Source organism: Lichenostomus cassidix, chromosome 7, assembly GCF_008360975.1.
Source record: "Lichenostomus cassidix isolate B80296 chromosome 7, HeHo_3.0, whole genome shotgun sequence".
Classification (NCBI taxonomy): Eukaryota; Metazoa; Chordata; class Aves; order Passeriformes; family Meliphagidae; genus Lichenostomus; species Lichenostomus cassidix.
The window spans coordinates 26,686,184-26,707,158 of NC_139488.1; the positions used below are offsets into that span (position 1 = coordinate 26,686,184).

General features: G+C 44.8%; 1 protein-coding gene across 15 annotated transcripts in view; it reads right to left on the minus strand.

Moving 5' to 3' along the window:
* The window catches only part of CLASP1 (cytoplasmic linker associated protein 1), a 171,129-nt gene extending 150,508 nt beyond the window's left edge, over window positions 1–20,621 (minus strand). For 12 of the 15 annotated variants that reach the window (XM_085066926.1, XM_085066924.1, XM_085066927.1 and 9 more), the window contains exons 1-2: window positions 20,467–20,621; window positions 8,445–8,919 (exon numbers count right to left, since the gene is read on the minus strand). In XM_085066926.1, the coding sequence (XP_084923052.1) occupies window positions 8,445–8,639 (195 nt within the window). In that variant the 5' untranslated portion in view covers window positions 8,640–8,919; window positions 20,467–20,621. The remainder of the gene's footprint in view (window positions 1–8,444; window positions 8,920–20,466) is intronic. The other 3 variants (XM_085066933.1, XM_085066932.1, XM_085066931.1) reach the window with 1 other exon arrangement.
* Between the last annotated feature and the right edge of the window lie 354 nt (window positions 20,622–20,975).

Here is a 20,975-nt window from a genome sequence, read left to right on the forward strand (position 1 = left end):
GAGCTGATCCAACTGCCATATAGGTAATGTTACCTTTCAGTCCCAAAATGCACCTGCTGCAAAAGAAGGGCTGCCAGAGCCAGAACTGCATATCTGAAACAGCAAGGTAACCCTGCAGCAGACTACACAGTCCTGTGGGCTGATCCTTCAAAAAAAACCGATAGGTACACTTAATGCTAAGAGCACACTAGATTGTTAAAAAACATGTATTACCAGGTATTTTTCAGTCCTATTTTTAAGGAAGAGATCATTAAAGTGTTCATCTAACATTCATACATTCTTTTTTCTCCCCAACTCCTGAATTCTTTAGCCAATTTTAGCAAAACTTTAACCTAACATGGTAGGGAAAACAGGTACCAAAGATGATATGCTCTTACAAAATCCAGTAAGCAAAAGAGTGAAACACAGACCTCAGCATTAGGAAAACCAGAGCATGAGATGCCAGCAAATCTACATAGAAAAAGTCAAAGGAAATGAGGCTTCATACAACTTCCCTGCTTAAAAAAATCACTTAATTAAAACTAGACCAAATCAGAGGCAACTAGAGCCTGCTGCAGTGGGACTTTCAGTAGACAATTTTTCATGTGGAAGTTCAAAGGGTGAGACAAGAATGGCTTTTAAGACAATTTCAAGGTATATCCCACAAAGAAGACACAGAAGAATGTGCATACTTTTAATGGAGAAGCTAACAGGCTGGTGCTCATGGGAGGACCCTGGGGGCTGATGAGTATTTCTTTCAGCATCAAGAGGACAACAGAACTCTGCTGAACAATTTAGAGACTAGCAAAAAAAAAAAGGTGCCAGTAAATCCAGCACTGACACCAACCTTCCGTTCAGGTCACATCAGGGAAAGTGAGGATTCACTCCTACTCACCCTGCTACCTAGTAAACATGAAGGGAGATAGATCACACATGCATAGAAATGCTAATTTTACTCTGAGGTAACAGGCACAGCATGAAGAGTCTCTGTAAGCCACTTGGGGATTTCTGAGGACCAAAACCAGTACACTGTTTAAAATATTTTATTTAAAGTCTTCAAGCAGTTTCAAGCATGGTATCATACCTGTTCTACCACACAGAGGACTGAAATGAAATATCCCTATCAGTGTGCATAATCCTGTTACTCTACACTGTACATAAACTATACAATATCATCACAAGATCTATCCCAAAACCAAATGTCTTGTCCCTATCTATTCATCTCCAGGAGTTTTCCAATGTTCTTTCTGCTGGCAGCTTTCATCTGACATGCAGCCTAAATTTACCCACAGCCAGTTTATACTCATTTGCTCTTGTGCTAACCTTGCCCTTTAAATCTAAGAGTTCTTTCCCCACCCTGACGGTCACCCCTCTGATGTATTTATAGACAGCAGTCATATTCCCTGTCAGCCTTCATACTGTAAACTAAACAAGCCAAACCTCTAGTCTCCTCTGGTTAGGCAGGCTTTCCAATATGCTGAACACCCCATTAGGCCTTCCCTGCACCTGTTCCAGCTTGAATTCCTTCCTTGCAGACAGGGAACTAGAACTGTAAAACACATGCCACAGAAAGGCCCAATAAGGCACTCCACAATAGCATTAGTACACCCTTATCCCACGAAAATAAATCCTCAATAATCTGCCTTTTCCACCAATGCATCAGCTGTGACCCTTAGCCTGCAGTGAAGCAATACACACCAAGGTTTTCTGAGAGCTGGCTAACTCTATTAGACCTCTAATAAACACTGGTGACAAGCACTGAGGTGCTGCAAATGCAACACTACACCAGCATTAAAGGAATAGCTTTATCCTCTCAATTTAGTAACCACAATGGTTCAGTCTGTTGTGTGTTGACCCAGACTCCCAGTCCCAAATGAGAGCCTGCTTGCCTTGCCAACACTGAAGCACTCTACCAAACTCCCGAGAGAAAATGTATCTAACAAAACAAAAATAAAACAAAAACACCCAAACAAAAAACCAAAAACCACCCCCCCAAAAAAACAAAACCACACACACAAAAATGCAAAAAACAAAACAAAAACACCACATCAAACAAACAAAAGAGAAAAAAACCCCACACATATACAACATTTGCTAGTCCCAGCATTAAAACCCTATGGGAACTTAATTTGGTCAGAAAATAAAATCAGGGACTCAAATCTCTACAAGCCGGAGTGATATGCAAGGGAGACTTTTACTTTGTATCCCATTTTTCTACTCATTTCTCACCATCCACTATGGGCCACCAAGAGACAGGATATCAAACTGTCTATTAAACACCATGTCAGGCCTGCAATTAGACTCATTCAGGTCTGGTGAAAACAAGAGAGATGAAAACAGTTGGTTTAGTGCATGTCAAACTCTTGGTTGGTTTAAAGCACCTCATTATGGTTTATAAGGTTGCTGTGCTGCTGCAGACACTCCTGAGATGCCAGAGGACTCTACTGCAGGCTTCAATTACTTCTGAAACAGGCGACCCAAAGGAAATACACTTTGGTTTACAAAAGCTACCTTTCTTCTCAGGGATGGGGTTATTTTCCTCTTCATTTCATGAATGAGTTTAGGATATTGAGCTCTAAAGCCTGTGGAAGAGAGGTTAGACAGCCCCTGAATGTGCCACTACGGAAACAAACTTCTGTCCTAATTATTTCAACACTGTGTATACTCTCTTCATGCTCCCCAGGGATCCTGTAGGTCCTCATTATTTGTATTTGATTTGGTAATACCTTGGTAAACAACTGACAGATACTGTTGTTTGGTATGCTCAGGCTCACAAACGTTTTGTTTTATGCAACCAGTAGCACATCCACATTGTGCATAAAACAAGAAGAAAGTATTACTGCTCCAAGAGAACTCTTCCCACCACAGCCAGAAAAGGACAATCCATCCTGTTATGCTAGTCATTATTACCTGCCAAGTGTGAAGAGAAAGCCACAAGGAAACTCTAAATTCTGACTTGCTAGAGCAGTTAATTCTTCCCCTATCCTGAATACAAAGGTCTGAAGCTAGTACTGAATTTGATCTATTTCAGCTGCTACAATCTCTTATTCTGCACTGCAGCCTCTGTGGCACTCTCCACCCTGCTGATACCAGAGGTAAGAGCTGCACCATAATCCAATCAAATTACCACATGGAGTGGTTAAGTATTGGGAAGGCAGGTCCACATACTAGAGACAGAGAAAAAACAACTGATCAGCTGCACAGGGAATTAACATCAATGCCTACAGGAAACTGGATATCCTGGTGCCAAAACTCTGCTCTTCCATAAATTTAAGGCAGGAAAACCTATCTATTAGGAGCATGCCAGCATAAAAGCCTAAAAATAAGGACAGGGCACACTCCACAAACGCAGTTCAAACCCAATGAGTCTTTAGCCCTTCCTAAGGTAACTCTTTTCCCCACTAGAGAAGTCATCACAAGCAGTTTCTGCCAAGTTACCTTTCACAATATGGGCATATACAAGGAACAGGCTCTACTCTCAAGTCCAGATCGTTTTTCCTCCATAGTCCATTTCTCATCTCTTCTGTGCATCAAAACTAATTTGACTAATTTTTATTAGCAATTTCAGCTTCATAGTAAAGAGGTTGTAAGGGATGAAAGTGCTAAATGAATGTATACATTACTGATCTCCATGAAGCCCCTGCAGCTCAAAACTCACCAGCTAACAGCAGCTGCTTGGAAACCCTTTACAAGTCTCTCTTTCTTCCCCAGATGGTGAAGTCCTTTTCCTCCATGCATCAAATACCCAACAAAACACACTCACCAAATTATCATATCAACCCAAAACCATGCATGATAATTATTTCTTAAATCGGGATTTCTTCCACCGAATTCCAACCAAAATAAACATGGTATAGAGAACAAATGTATGCTTATAGTGAACAACCATTCATCAGCTTAAGTAACTCTAATGATGTCACTTTAAACTAAGCCTGCACCATCTGTTCTACCCCTCAATTAGCAAAGCAAAAAAAATTATTCAATACACAGTTTAAGAAAGCCAGCTAATTTATGTAAGTTTTATTTCTCTTCAGCTCAGTGAAACATGCTCTTGTAACACTTGATATTCAGAAACAGATCAGAATGGAAGATTGCTTTCTCTAATGCTATTAGGAATTTTGTCATGGGAAACAAAACGTCCATGCAATATTTCATCATATCAAAAAATTCTTGTTAACATCTCACCATACATTTTACTTTAAAGACCATGATGTCTCTCTCAGTAACAAAATCAGCTGGGAGCTAAACAAATCAAATCTGAAGTGCTGCATACATGAACACAAACAAAGCTCAGGACACAGCCCTGTCCTGACAGACTGAGTCTACCAGCACAGCAGGAGGCTGTGGATGTGTCCTCAGACCGGGGGGTCTGTTAACCATGTCAGTTCCTAACTCACCTCTCAAAGGCAAAACCCAGTCCTGCAGGCTGCTGGGCACAGAGCCTTGCACAGATCAAGCTGCACTGGGACAAAGGGACCATCCCATGCAAGGTAAGATACTCTACTTGGAAATCAAACCCTGTCTAGTGAGGGCAGTGCAGCACCAAAAAAATCACTGCTTGCTGAAGTGCATAAAAAAATACATCACTTACTGCAAACCTTCATCCAGTTTCACTTCAAATGGGCCTCCCCTGCCACCCTGCAATATGTGGAAACACTGAATAGAATCTCTTCAGTATGTTGCATCCTGACCTGTTTTGAAGGCTCTGTCATCACCAATCTCTGAGTTCACATTTGGATGTTTGTCTGAAAAAACCCTGCAATAACAAGGGCTATTTCCACTAGAAACCTCAACTCACACAGCACAGGCAACACATCCCAAAGAAAAGAAAGGTGCAAGAAACCTCATCTCCCAATACTGTTGAGGAAAAGCAGACAAGAGAAGGTCACTGCTGAACACTCTCAGTTCACCTCTAGGAATATCAGGCTGGTTGAAAACTACTTTAAGATCCTGGACATATTACTTTGCATTACACCTTAATATGGAACATCAGTGGCACATCGTGGTTTGGGTACTGAGAAAGGCTCATCAACCACAGATGAGCCAGGAGATCCTGCACACTTAACATCAGCATTACTAAATACTGCAGAAGCAGCTCAAAGCAAGATGGCTCACCAAGGGATTACCAATGATTTCAGCTCTCTCCCCTTGCCCTAGGATTGTGAACCTGAGGGGACATGCTGAAGCCTCTGACACTGCTGTGCTATTCTGCCTCATGTCTCAAGACAGTCAGCTCTGCGCAGGCCTTAATTATTATTTGGAGATTTAAAGCTCAGCAAAATAACTCTCTCTTATGTTTAACAGGGGAAGAAATGGAATCAAGCAGAACCACCATCCTGAAACAACACAGACCAAGCAAACAGAACACATGAAGAACAGAACAGAGGCAGAGTTCCTCTCAGGTCTGCAGCATCCTGCAATACCTTCCCCAGCCCAACCTCACTGGTAAACTGTAATCTACAACTCCTAGTGCCTGCACAAACACAGGCTGTCTGCTCTAAGCAACTGCGCTCCAAAGAGGAGTAAGAGCTCTCAAAGCCAATTCATCTTTTCACTCTGCACCATTCTTCTGTCTTCCACACACCGGTAAGTACTGCTGGGAAAACTCAACCCTGCAATGCCTGTTGGGTGCAGTTCAAGCACACTCCTGGCAAGCACAAACACACAAAAGGCTTTGCACTGGACCTCAGTGCCTCTTTTCATATAATCACTTTTATGTTTCCTTGATTTGAAAAGCATCCTGAAATATCCAAGTGCCTTCTGCACCTAAGGCAGCTGCCTGTTACAAAGCAGGAACCAGTGATCAGGTCACAAGACTATTGTTAGAAGAGTTTCAGAGTACTGAGTGCTATCAGAAGCACGTTAGGCATCACTATGTTTCACACATGATGTTTTTAACAGACTTGGGACAGCACCAAGCAAGGAAAAGCATCTCTGCTCTCCATTCTTCTTTTCCTGAATCTCTTGAAAAATAAGACTCCATTGTTTCCAGTCATGATGCTGAGGTCAAGGACTTCACAAAATAGTGTCATGAAAAATAGAAACAAGGTACAGAAAAACAAAGCCTAAAAAGGTCAATGATGACCATGACATACACAGAGCAAACCTGTATGCCAAGAGGGAGACAGCTTGAGCCCTTCCTGTAAAGGTGCAATAATTCCATCATCAGTTCAAGCTCCTTTTAATCCAAACTGAACTGGTTTGCCTTAGACATGTCACTTCTCTGGTTCACTGATGTTTCCTCAGTGATAACATAAGCACAAGTGTTTAGTTGGACAAGTCCTAGACAGGCAGGAGCCACGAATCAACTGGATGCAGTCCCAAGATAATGGGTCTGTTATACAAATTCAGTCTTATTCTGAGAGCATACACTTTATCACTGAAGTGTTAGGAACTTTCAAATAATAAAGATGATTTCAATCTTTGTTTTTAAGCTGATACTTTTCCAAATGACAGGACTGAGGTGAGAAGAGAAATATACTACAAATATTTCAGCTTTTTCAGCTGTGACCAGACCACTGCAGTTCAGCTCTCCAGATGGCTATTCTAGGGCAGTGATGCTTGGCCTTTCACTCCTGAAGTTGACATACTAATCCATGAACTGGATCAGATGACACAAGCTCCCCTGTGCTCTCTCACACCAGAGAAAGCTGAGCTTCCAAACCCCCACCCCTCAAGCACTCAGGAAGAAAGGCAACAATAATGCAGATGCAGGCAGTAAAACAAAAGGAAGACACTGGCTTAAGAGGGTGCACTAAGCCTTGGCTGGATCCTGAAGCAGACCTCACCACCTCACTGACCTCCACATAGTCAGCTTGCCCCACTCAAAGGCTTCACATCTCCTATTATACTCATTCACTGAGAAAACACCCTCCAGACATCTGAGACATGTCTCTGTTATGCTTACTAGAACTTATTAATCACAGCAAATGCTATCTATAGAACACACATATTAATGAACAGCCACCTCAGCAGCATGAGTTCTGGAACAAAGTCACTGCAGTACAGAAGTGCCACCAGTTTGTCACTGGAAAGTGAATACCACAGAGATCATTGTAAGTGTGTAGCTCAACACACAAAAGATTGGGAAGATGAGCAGGTTATATGAACAGAAATTCTGCAAACTAAGTGTGATACTGGGATTGCAATGCACTGCACAGCTCTGTGATCCATACCACTTCATGAAATCCATGCAAATAGCACATTTTGTAACAATTTCAATTTTACTCTGCTTGGGTTATTCTTCCACTGAGAATCAAGTAAGAGAAAGCCAGTTAGCAAGAAAATGTGCAATAAAAATATGAAATACTCTCAGAAAGTTATATGCACACTGCTTGTTCACAACAGCAAACTAAAAATTGCTTCATGCTCTCCACCAGAACAGATCCTCTACTGAGACCATACTAACTGGTGGTTTGGTGATTATGTTTTTAGCATTTGGGGGGTTTTTGTCCCTACATGCCTAACAGCTTCCACAACAGCTGCTTGTTGACAAAAATGAGGAGAAAGAAATGCAGTCATGCAGAACACTCTGCAATCTCACAATCACTTCCCAATCAAAATTTCTGTTAAAAATAATTTTAATTGATTTGGGTATGTTGAGCACCAGAGCTCTTACAACCAATACAGCCAGTCCCTCCTTCACTTCTACATGTGTGAACTCCAGTAAAACCCTCAGTTAAGCACCTTTAGGCTCCACTCTGTAGGAACTTTCACTCTGAGATTCTTCTGGACTTATCAGAAAGGAACATTATTACATCCCATACAGTAGCTTCAGTACTCTATTAGACTTTTCAGAGAGCCTCATGAACAGAGCAGGACCGGAGTTTTCCAAGCCACAGCTGAGAATCCCTCCCCACTCCCACAGTAAGTGGCTGTGGTAGGACTTCCTCACTAAACCTGTAGGGAGATGAGGTAACATGACAGGAATAACAAGGCAGTGGAATTCTATGTCCAACAACTCGTCCCAACACTATCAAATTCAAGATTTATACACACAACATTACATTCCTTGAGCTAAGGACTACTGACCTAATGTGTTGCCCACAGAAAACAGGAAAAGGAGTCCAGCAAGATTTAATGATAGTGAAAAATAGTGTTTATATATGCTTTTTTCAGTTTTATAAACCTTTCAGTATGGCAGCAAATAATCAACATTGCTAACTACTGGGATGATCAAAGCATGCCACCAGCTAACAAGGTAAGCAAAGAAACCAGGCTACCACAAACCAAGAACACCAAATGTAAATCCACTTGTGCTTAAAACACCATTGACTGAATTCTTACTACCTTGAGTCCTCAGCTGTCAACTAACAAGATATGGAACAACAATCACTGATTCAGTGTAATTACCAGATTACAGAACAGTATAATAGAATGTCTACTATGCAGTTTTCATTTAGATCAAGTAGCACTTGACATCAAAACTTCAGACAGTAGTCCCATTCCACCTGACAAAGTCTTACCTTATAATTGCTGGAATTTACCCATGAAGTGGCCAATCCATCAACCATTTTATCCAGCATAGTCTGATCATGTTCAAGATCAGCTGACTTCTGTTTATCTGAGAAATAATCTATCAATTCCTGGCCAACCTGAAGTCTCTTTCCAACATCCTTCTGCAGCACCTGCGCTAAGCAGTACTCCATACTGGGCTCCATAGTGTCTCAGAAATACAGCACCAGCCAGAAAGCCAGTGGGCAGCAGGGCCAAAAACTCCCTCTACAAATGTACGCAGGAGGTCGCCTCTTTCTTCGATGAAGGTTACTGAGGGCCTGGGTTTCAAAGATGCAATTCTGAGAATGGCAACAATGCACCATGTGTGTGTGGACAGCAGCTGGCAGGATATTAAAAGTCCAATTTAAATAACTGGTAATAGATGAAGCAACGAGGAGCGCTGTACAGTTGAGTCTGCAATAAATCCCAATTCAGCAGTCCATTCTGAAAGAAATGAAAAAGAACAGTATTATAGGTTAAATTAAGACTGGAGGAAAAAAAAAAAAGACTGAAAGCATGTCACAAAATAGGTTATTCATATACAGCTGCAAAGCTGTGGTAAGTCAGATATGAGCAGCATTGGTCTATTTTAAGGAATCAAACAAGGTAGGTCAGGACAAAAATCTTTGGTTATTCCTCACAATAGCAGTTACCCATCAGTTCCCTGGATGTTTTAGTGACAGACAGTAAATTTGTGTCTTAAAGTAAAAGCTGATTAATAATCTGTATTATTGCAACTGCCACCATCTACCCATAAAGGTGGGGACAGAATCCTTAAGCAGGTCACCATAAAAACCCATCTACTTTAAGTGAAAGCAGGAAGAGGTCTGGATTCTGTTTTGACTGTTGGCCTTCAGCAATCAATGTCATCAGCTGGTCAGTGAGATAAAGCACTAACACAAGGCTACAGGAATGTAAAACGATCAGTTTTCAAAAACTAGGTGCTCAAGCTGTTTCCAGGCTGAATTCTGTTACATCCCAACCACACGTGTCCAGGAAACAGCACCAGCATACTCTAAGCACAGTTCTGACAACCAGGGCCACACATACAAAGAAGGCCAGGCCAGACTTTGCTGCCACTCAGAGGCACAGCATCACCTCAGAAGTAAGCTTTTGGCTTATGCAAAAAAAAACCCAAAACCAAACAGAGCAAAAAAACAAAACCAAACACACACACAAAAAAAACAACTAAAAAAAAAAAAGAAAACAAACAAACAAAAAAACCCACCCAAACAAACAAAACTGTATGTTTGGGCTCTGGTTATGCTCCTGAACCCTAAAACTCTCTTGTCCACAACCTTCATTAGAGACTTCCTCTGTCCCTCCATCTGCAGCCAAATAAACCCCTCCAGGCAGCCAGGGAACAGACTAAGGGCCTGGTCACCACCTTCCCCACAGAGCACAGTTCCTGGCATCACCATAGTGCTTCCTGAAGCACCCCCTCATCACAGGTTAGCTCTTGTAGGAAGGGAGTGATAAAAACCCAGGGCGTCTTTTTGTTTCCTGGCTAATAATACTCAAAGCTAGAAATCTGCCCTACTTTTTCCGTCAGTGTTAGGAAAGCAGGCCAAGCTCAGAGTAAGGGAAGAGGCTGTGCAGCAGACACCTGGTTCAATAAACAACTGGAAGGAAGCTGGAGGCACAAGTTCACTAATTGGAAGCACTGGGGCAGCAAATCTAAATACCTTCTGTTTGAGCAAATAAGGCCTTCACAAAAGTCTTACTAGAACAGAGTGGACCTGACAGCAGATGAGACTGCACACAGCCTGGAAACAAAAGCACCCTTTGCACAGCAGACTATTCAGTTCATTACCTCACCCCCATCCTCCTTGGCCACATCTTACCACCACCAAGCACAACATCTAGATTCAGCACTGAGGTCTAAGGCTTCCCTAACCCTACAAGCATTGCCACATGTGTCCCAACTTCCCACATTGGCTGCACAGGAGTCACCAGAGCAAAGGTCCCTCCATTCCAGGCAGCCAGTTCAAATCCCCACTGGCTGATGGGGATCAAAACTGGTTCAGTACACCAATGGACTCACCTCAACCAACAAATCCTACCCTCAGCCAGAAGGGATTGTTCCTGTCTGTACACTAAACTCCCTCCTTGCCAGCAAAACCTCACCCCCAGAGCAGCAAAGAAGCCTTGGCTGCAACTGCACACACAGCACCTCAAGCTCTGAGTTAGTGCTGTGGCAGATTACTGCTTGTGATCCCTACCACAACCTCAACCACCTCAAGAACACACAAAACTCCCACCATTTTGTTTCAAGTCATTTCAAGAGGGATTTGATTTTAAATTGTAAAATTGTCAACATCCCCGCCAATCAGTACTCTTAATACCTTTTTTCTTTCTAAAAGAAAGTTCCAAACTAGAAGGAAGCATTGTCTTTCTTATTGCAGTTTCTACTGTTGCCACAGTTTCTCACTTGGCTAGTTTAGCACCAAATCTGAAAGAAGCACTCTGAGCTTTCCCATCTTCAACCAAAATGTGTCACGACATGGCGCCAACTCCCATGGCAGCAGAGGCACAAAACCAGAGCCACATCCACAATTGTACAAGCACAGCAGATGTTTTCATCCAAGTCTCTCTGTCTGCAGTTTTGAATACTGGCTCCTGCCCTGCCCTCTAGCACAGGCTGGTCTTGCTCCTTGCTGCAGACACTCCAGTTATGGGAGACAGTCTTACACACAGCAGTGTCTAAGTATCCAGTGGAAGTATTTTCATATAGTAGGGAAGCAATTCACTGGACAGCTCGCTAGCACAGAGCTACTATGGAAGAGACAGGGGACTGGTATTAAACTGGTACCACATTCTAGCTGAAACCCTTCAAGTCCACTGAGCAGTTTGTTTCCAGACTCCAGAAGCTGCACACATGTTCAAAAGGGGACTCTTCTGTTAAACTGGATAGAACACGGTGAAGTCTAACTGCTTTTAAAATGGAAATGTAGAACTTGCTTAAACTTGAAAATTCAGATTATGGAAGGGTGTGAATGAGTGCTAGTTACCACAGAATAGCCATTTTTTATTAACATCACACAGAGGCAAGTCCCAACACATTCAGAAACCATTAGCCGGCCATACTGCCATGGGAAAGGAGCATTCAAAGTTTCAGGTCTGTCTTCTGTGTATGTGGTTTTCATTAAAGAGTTAATAGGTCTCTGCCTACAAGAACAATCTTTAAAGGCAACTAATGTAAACAGATTTCTCTCCACATTCCTTGTTTTTTAAACACATGAAGGAAGGCACGGGATAAAAATCATGGTGCACTATAGAAGAACAAATTTGTGTCACAACCTTGAGGACTCTAAAGAAAATCCACTATACATTATGGCACCACTATCAAACACAAGCAGGGAAGAGCCAGAAACATCTTTGAATACTGTGGAAAACAGTAATAGAAAGCCAAGAGTAAAAGGTCAACGTGACTTGCATCTACCAGCTAGCAGGTGTTTAAGTAGCATTTCTCTAAAAAAAAAAAAATTTCCTACACATGTTAGGAAGTCTGTTGACTCCCCTCTTCCCCACAGGAGGAAGTAGAAAAAATACCACCTGAGAAAAACAAGAACCAAGCTGACAAAAAAATTAACTTCCCAGACAATGAAGCATATGCCTGCTGCATCCCATCCATCAAGTTTGCAATTATCTGTGCAGATACCCCCACATAACAAGCTTTGAAAAACACTAAGCCACAACCTCAGCCCCAGTGATCTACTTCTGTTCCTGGACTTTTCAGGCAGCCACTGCTACCAGACACAAACAACTTTGGACAGGGATGTTGAATACAACCTCTTCCCACAGAAGAACAGTCATGCAGAACTCAGAATTAATAACTCAGTGGCACAGGTCCTGTGTTTGGAGCTCCTCCAAGTTTTGAGAAGGGTTGCCACTATAAGCTCCAAAGCAAGGGTCTTCTCCAGTCCTCCTCCAAGCCTTGTAGTTTGCCCTCGAAGAGACAGGCTAGGCTCAACATGTACTCAAAATAATTCAAGAGAAAATACTACCCCAATTCTGTCATCAAAAAAAAGTTCTCTGTTTCACTAACAAGCCATCAAAACTATGTGCTTCGTAACACCCAAATTTTCCATCAACAGCTACTCAGCAGAAAGCCACTACAGAGAGGTTTATGTTTAATGCCACCTTGGAGCTCAAAATGATGAATTTAAAGGGGAAAGCTGACAAAGACCAAAACAGCCCAAAGTTACTCAGCTGAGATACTACCATCAGCATAAAAGCTGATACAATTCACAGTAAAGCAACTCGCTCGACATATACAATAAATTAATCCCAACAGTAATAAGGAAATACTTGTTACCTAAGATGCTGTGGCAATATTAAACTGGTTATATATGCCAATGAATTTTTTTCAGTACTTAGAACACCACTAATGTTAGACTAAGTGAAAGTGCATTATTTGCAATTCTCAAGTAAGACTTCATCTTAGGATAACTTCACAAGAAATTTTGACTCTTCTTCCTCTTCCAGGGAAGGAAACTTGAAGCACATGAAAAATTCACTATTACTCTTGCGATGTACTGCCTATCCTTGGGAGGTCTTCCAATGCAGATATTTGACTTTAAAACTGATGTTCCACTCTCTTCTGCTCTAGACATCAGGTTATCATCTTTGTCATGTTTCACTGTCATCTTCATCTGCCAGAAAGTCAATGCAGTCCATCACCTCCCCAGAGAACTGCTCCAGACACAAACATGCAGAGACAAACCTCTTGCTGCCACTTATGATCACTGGAGACAAGAGCCAGTGCCACTCAATAACCAGCTCTTTCCAGTCATCTTCCTGAAGGTATCTCTCTACTTCCAGCCAGTAAGCTTAATTTGTAACCAACCTGTAAACATGACCACACTCCTTTGGTGCATTTTTTTTTTCTGCACAGCTGTAGCCCAACGGCTGTAGAAATAACACAGCAACGCAATTATACCAACAAGTCTCCTTCTTCACAGGTCTCAGGACCTAATTGCATAGCCACTTCAGTTTAAAATTATTTCAAGGTATAGTCAACAGACAGGTCCTTGAATCTTGACTTTCCACAACAAAGAACTCCTCCTTCAGGAGATCTCCACCCTAGCCAAATGAAGTGATTTTTTCAAATATAAAAGTAAGCAGGCATCCAGCCTGCAGTAGGTCACCACTTCTGCAAGGTGGGCAGTGTAAATACATAACTTGTGGGTTTGCCAGGCAAGCCCCCTTGGGCAAGAAGTTCAGAGATATTAGGACAGCACCTGGAAACCATGTGCAGCAAAGACTAAGTGGAGATCTCATCAGCAAGTGTCAAACTGCAGCTCTGCAGGAAGGGTGGGTGGAAGTTCTCAGCCCTCTGCCCACTCTATTTTTGCTTCCCTCAGCCATACCTTCCCCAGGGGGTTTGGTGCCAGGCCTCTACAAAGTATTACAATCACCAAGCATTCCATCAAACCTACTCCTCCCTCAGTGTGCAAGTAGCCGTGAACAAAGCAGCTCAAAGTATTCTCACCCATTCAAACTCTGAGAGAAGGAGGTGGCAAATATAACATCAAGTGTCCTACTTGAAGAAGAAAGCAACATTTTTCTGGAGCCAAAGGGAGTTTGTAGGAAACACCCACCCAGCAACTGACAGATGGGCTCTCCCCATTGTTCACCTGTATCCATAAGTAGGCAATAATGTTTCTTTCGTGCCAGGGAATATTACACAATCACTGTGATTGTATTAAATCAGTAATTAGTGCCCTGTACTTGAGCCTCCTCCTAATCCAAAGATGGTATCTTAGATTTCCAGACTGACAACTCATGCTTTTCTAATTAGCTGGCGGGACAGCCCCGTGCTTATCTCCCTGTACCAAGTGTCTCTGGTGGCATTTGATGCACTCCTTCCACGCCCCATGCAGTAACCTTAACTGTCCTCAGACAGTGCCACCACCTCTCAGTCCAACCTTGCTGATAAGCAAAGCACTGCCTAGGTGGATGCAGTTTCATTTCGGGAAGGTCTTCAAAGGAGGGTTTCCTTCTGCTCCCACAGCGCCAACCACACTAAAGCAGTGTTTGTAAAACTCTACTGCTGCAGGCAGTTCATACTCAGAAAAGCCAGGTCTGTTTGAAGGCTTGCTAGGACTCTGCTGAATACTGGCTGGTCTTCAAACGTGCCTGGAGTCTGTTAAGGGGTTCATATTCACAAGCACAGGCAGTAACCAACCTACAGCAGGGCACAACTCCACTGCCATCAGGAAAACTGAGGCAGATTTCTAGAATGAAGACAGCCGAAAGATTTCCAGGGCTTAAGCCAACTATGGCCTTCTCCCCCACACACAATCCTTCTAGGCCAGATGCTTGCCGTGAAAGTTGCATTACCTAGCCTGGGTAAGATGAGAGATAAGCTTCAGATAACAGAAATTCTTATGCCTCCACTAAAGATTTACATTGCTGCCTGGGTAACTGAACACCTCACACAGAGCTACCAATTTCAGCAATGCAACAATCTTCAAAAAAATCTCCTCAGTAATGAAGCTGCAGCAAATCAAGACAACTCGCAGGTCACCTCAATGTGACTCCAATACCCTACACTAATGAAACCACTTTGCAGAGTGGGAGTAACCCTTCCAGAGTAGGATAGAAAATGAGACGAGCTTTAACATCTTTTGTTTTTTTAATACAACCCCTCTCGGAAATTAGTTTGGTTTTAACTTTGTCTGAGACCAAGGACAAGTCCAAAATGAGCCTTCAATGTCTCCTTTTTTAACAGTTCAAGTGCCAAGATGCAGCTCAAAATCCTACAACGTCAGGAGCTGCTCTGTGTAGATTCCCTCTTGTAGACATCCCAGTGCATGGTTCCAAGGTAACATGCTACAAGCAACGAGACCAGTGGTGGGGAGGACACACGACTATCATCATGACACTTAATTCAGTGAGCAGTACTTGAGTTTTGGGTTTACGTGTACAAAAACGTCCTCCCTCTCCCTCACTGTGGAGATCTAAACTTATCTCAGAGCCTGCAGATGACTGCTCTGACACTGTGAGACCCTGGCACACAAACCATACAGCACTGGCTCTGAGACTTCCAGCTCGGCTCTGCAAGGTGTGTGAGACAAGGCTCCTCCCAGGGGTCTGTGGTGACACATCCCAGAAGAATGAAAGTGGCATCAGCCCCCTTTCTACAGCAACTAGGAGTGCAGGACAAAATTTTCCAGTCACATCCTAACCCTCTCCTCCACAATCCAGCAGCACTATTGGATCATGTGGAAAAACCAAGGGAAGAATAGACTTTCACCTGTAGCCTTGTGGGTAAAATGCTTAGCAAGGTTTGGAAGCAGAATACTACTGAGAATTAGAACAGTGACCCATCATCACTTTCCAGTTTGCTGACAGGACAAGTGGCTTCCCAGAACATCTGAATCTTGTAATTTCTCTTTGCATTGTGATTGATGAAGTGCTTTGGGCTAAGATCACTAATTTAGCCAGCCCTGAAGATGGAAAGCATCTCCTTCATTTACATCACTTGAAGAAAAAGGTGGTATAACAGCACCTTCCTATTTTATAGGCAGGAATAGAGTAGGAATTCAGTGCCTTCCTCAGAGTCACTGCAAAGTAAGTCTCCAGTGGCAGCGGTAAGTGAGGATGAGATAACACCTTGGGAAAAGAAAAAACTGATAACGGTCACATGCTGGTGTGTAAGACCTGGATAACTGAATTTTAAAGAGAGCAGTGGGTTTGACATAAATTTCATACTCCAGTCCTCCAGGACCTTGCTATTCCTACAGATACATAACTGTCTGGTGACGCAGAAGTAAGTTTTTGTGTAAAAGTCCAAGCCAGAACTACTCCAAAAGGAAGTACTTGAGAGAAAGGAGCTAGTAATAAAATGACACGTTGGAACGGAAAAATAATATGCAAGATCATACCTTGGGTGCAAGCCCTCAAGGGACACTGGCTGTGGGATGCAACAGCAGCAGTTTGCAAGTCAACAGTTTTAGAAAAAGGTTATTTTGTTGGTCTGTCTTCAGGTTTCCCAGCTAATGTCCATCTGTCTTCCATGACTATAAACACAATTTTTTTGCATGGCAAAACAGGGATCTTTGCCTGTCCCTGTTCTCCAGGGCTGCCATGGTAACTCTTGGCCAAGGAGAGGAGAACTCAGCAGCACCTGGATTCCAGCTCCAGGGACGGGAAGGAGGGTTACCCTCTACATTCAGACATAAGCAGATTTTACTCAGCCTGGCACTTGCAACCACACAGAAGTGGATGGCCAAAGAAACCCCTCCACCCAGGCTGCAAGGAAGTGCAGAAAGCCACCAAGACACTAAGATATATGAAACAGTGGGTGGAGGAAGCACAGGACAAGAAGGAGCAGAAAGAGGTTTTACTTGACAGTATCACAAATTGCGCTGAACCCTAGTACCAGTTAAGGCAACTTCCAGCCTACGAACTCAGAACTTCTGCATGTAACAGGCAAAGACACACCTGCAATTCCTCCCTCCTGCTCAGCAGCACTTTGAAACACAGCTCAAAATTTGACTTTATTTTCATCAAATCTCTGCCTCAGCAAATTACTGTTGGTTCAATTTGGTTTTCTGAAATATCTTGGAATATAAAGCATCTATAAGCAAAATGTAAAGAAAGGGTCACAGATTAAGCCTGAAATACTGAAACAGGGACTGCATCAGGGACTGGCCTGGTTAGGCTGTGTAGTCTGTTATCCTGCTGGCGGTGGAAACAAATTAGAGATTTTTAAATCCTCCCACTCACAATAAACTAATGATGATGACGCTTCTCTAATAATTAATTTTGTGGCTCCTACTTGGCATACTTGTTTCTGGATACAGAATGGACATCTCCCTCCCTGCAGAGCCAAACGTGCGGAGATTTGATTAAGGGACAGAACAGGAAGTAAGATGAACTCAAACACTAAACATGAATTGAGATCAAATCTCTCGGGGAGCACCTGCAGCCTCTCAGACAAAATCCATTTGTTGCACTTCTATAACTTGAGCAGTTACAACTCCATCCAGTTCTTTGGGTTTTGTGGTGTGGTTTTTTTCAGGTATAAGAGCACTAATGCTGCCAAAGAGAGGAGAAAGTGAACTCTCCCATGTACAACAGAGCACTGCAGAATGCCAAGGAACATGTATGTGCTCAGTCCTCAGTATCCCACTGTGCAAAGCTCATAACCCACTGATACCAGGCTTTCACACAGCTTTGAGAACTGGTAACAGGTTGGTCCAATGGACAAGACCCAAAACACTGAACGACATCTAAAGAAACACACAGTGCAAACTTTGACACTGTATAGGGTGATGGAAACAGAGCCACTGAGCAAAGTGCAACATGAAGTGGACACCATCAAACAGCAAGGTAAAGCTAATGCTGCACATCACTGTCACGTCAACCTTCATCAAGCAAAGAAGCAAACCCCTTCCCTCACAGTCAGACTGCTTAGAATTTACCGAAGTCACGGCGTGAAGAAATTAATAGACAAGGACAGTCTATTTTATTCACTCAGGTGACAGACCTTTCTATACTTGCCAGCATTTCTCCACTGCACTGGCAATCACTGCTCCAAGGTGTGCTGGCGCTGTCAGAATCCAGGAGAAGCTTCAATTACAACTGCCAGCCAAGGAGGCGTGAACAGCAACAAGCCCCATCCAGGCACGCCAACAAGATTTCCAGCCCTAGTCTAGGCAAGGCCTGAGATAATGAGATGCTCAGGGTGACACATGAGCCTGATCCAAAGTCATCTGAGGCCAGAAGGGACCTGTAATGGCAGTCCACAAGCTTCAAAGCCACATCACTCTCACAGAAGCCCACATGCATGTTGGAACAGTGAGTGAAATGGTGATGTTCCACCTGACCATTTCGTGTCCAGCATCTTGAAACTTCTTCTGACCTGCCCCTGACAAAGGTTATTGAGGGCTCCTCTGTAGAGGAGATCTTGTCCTCATCCTCCTGTGATGCTGTAAATCACTACAGAAGTGGCCAGACTTGCTGTCAGCCCTCATCCTCTAATATCCCACAGCCCTGACCAAATTGCCTGATGGATAGAGAACCGATTAACATGCAAGAAACAGATAAATCATTTCAGTTTGGCTTTTGCTGCTTAAATATATGGTTTTCTTAATACCTAAGTTGTAGCACAGATTTAAGATTCCTACAGAACTTTGAAGATGACTGGAGGACCAATTCATTCAATCATAGGCACTCTCTCCAGTTGTACTTCTGGGGAACATCACGTGAACTAGAAAAACATTTCCACCTCCAAAACATGCTGCTCTATCACTTTTAACACCGCCCGTTAACAGCCAAGTGAAGCAAGGCTGAAGTGTATAACTCCATGGCATTTTTCTTCTTGAAACAGAAACTTCTGAAGCTGTTTGACATATTTTAAGGACTTCACAGGAATGCTGCAGGCATCAGTACAAAAAAACAAATCTATTTATGTCGGTAGCAATTAAAAAAAAATTAAGCAAGTGAGACTGAAATACAGAGAGAATTGTCCACGGTGACATGTCATTCCTCTGTCCCTCTCGTAACTTCCAGGCTTCAGTCCCACTGACAGGGTTGAACAGAGAAAACAAGCAAAGGCTCGACTTTGCCAAGCCCAGGACTGCAGCACAAAGGCTTGCTCCACAGAGTGAGCTATGTTGCTTTAACAGGGAAGACCCTGAATATGACAGCGCTGCAGTTCCATCCTGCACTTGGGTGTAGTCCTTTACAGGAGAGAAAGCTCACTCCTATTGCAAGTTCTCAAATGTATGCTCTCTCCAGCTGCAAACCTCTTAAATCCAATTCAGAATCCCACACGGAAGCAAATACTTGCACTTCCAACACCTTTCCAAGAACTAATCTAAGCACTACTGATCTAAATGGTGGATCTGTGTCTCCAGGTATCAAACAACAATACTTTGTCTCCAACAGCACCCAGGTAGCATCGAGAGGAGCACAGAACAGAGATGCAACTGCTCAAAAGATGCAGATGAATGGGCTGTGCTGCTCAGCAGCAAACTGGACTGAGACATATTTGTCTCTGATGCTAGCACCAGTGCTGGGCTGAAGACTACACCTCTGCTCTATTAACACTAACTTGGTACATGCTACTTTAGTAAACCCTAGTCTCATTTACTAAACACTGACTTCTAAATCCACTTGGGAAAGAAAGATCTATTGGGCAGAGCAACCCACACAGCTGGGAAGCCTCTGCACTACTCCACCACAGGCTTCCCACACAACCCTAAGCCTGTTATCCTACCTCAGTTTGCCACATCCTTGTCAAGCGGCTGTGCAGGGAGTTGGGGAAGGGAGCAGCCTTTCCCACCCTCACTGGTATCTTTAGACATATAACACTAAAACACCTTAAGCAGAGCCCACACAGACTACTGTAACACGCACAACTACATTTATTTACTCAGATCCAGCATCTCTCCAAAGCATTTCTGCAGGATTTGTGTAATGACCAACCCACCTCTTCGCACAAACACAGTTCTGACCCAGCTCCCACTAAAAATGCTGCCAGAAATAAACGAAGCGGAGCAGGGCACGTGCACAAAGGGGCCAAGCGCAAGGGCTGAACCCACCCAATCCACACGATGCTTTAGGGAGCACAGCAGCCTCAAGCGTTAGCGAAGCCCCGCGGTGCTCGCTGAGCGCAGCACGGCCGCGCCTCCCTCCCTTGGCCGAGCTGTTTGCTCCAGCGGGGACCCTCCGCTGTGACACGGCCCGGCACCGCCGCTCCCGCACGGCGCTCGGCGGCCCCAGGCGGGGGGCTGAGGGGCGGCCCCTCTCCAGGCCCCGGCAGCCCCCGCAGCCCCGGTGCCGCCGGACCGCCCTCCCCTGCCCACCCCTGCCCGCATCGCGCCGCCGGGAGAGCCGGCACCGCGCTGCTCCGGCCGCTGCCGCGGGCGGCTCGGCCCCGCCCCGAACCGCTCTCCCCGCGGTCACCCGGCGGCGGCACCGCACACAAAGCCCCCCCGGCCGCGCTGCTCCCCGCGGCGCGGGCGCGGGCCGTACCTGCGGGGCGGGGGCCGGGCGGACGCGCTCCCTTCTCCTCTCGCGTCTCGCTCCCTCAGTGCCGGCGGCGGCGGCGCCCGCTCCGCTCCATGGCCGCGCGCGCCCCGCTGACCACGGGAAGAATGGGGGACACAGCGCGCACGCGCCGCCCGCGCCCGCCCCGCCCCGCCCCGCCCCGCGCGCCGGCGCGGCGCCGCCCTGCGGCCGCTGGTACCGCGGTGAGGTCAGCGCGCGCCGTGCGCATGCGCGGGGCCGTTACCGTGCGCGCCCCGTCGCCATGGCAACCCCGCCCGCCGTGAGCCGGGCCGGGCGGCGCGGACGGGCGGATGGATTGCCGGGAACACTGCCCGGGAACGCCGCGGGCCCTCCCGCCTGACCGCCTTCCAGCCGCTGCTGCGGCCGGGGACAGGCTGGAACACTGCGCGGGAACGCCGCGGACCCTCCCGCCTGACCGCCTTCCAGCCGCTGCTGCGGCCGGGGACAGGCTGGAACACTGCGCGGGAACGCCG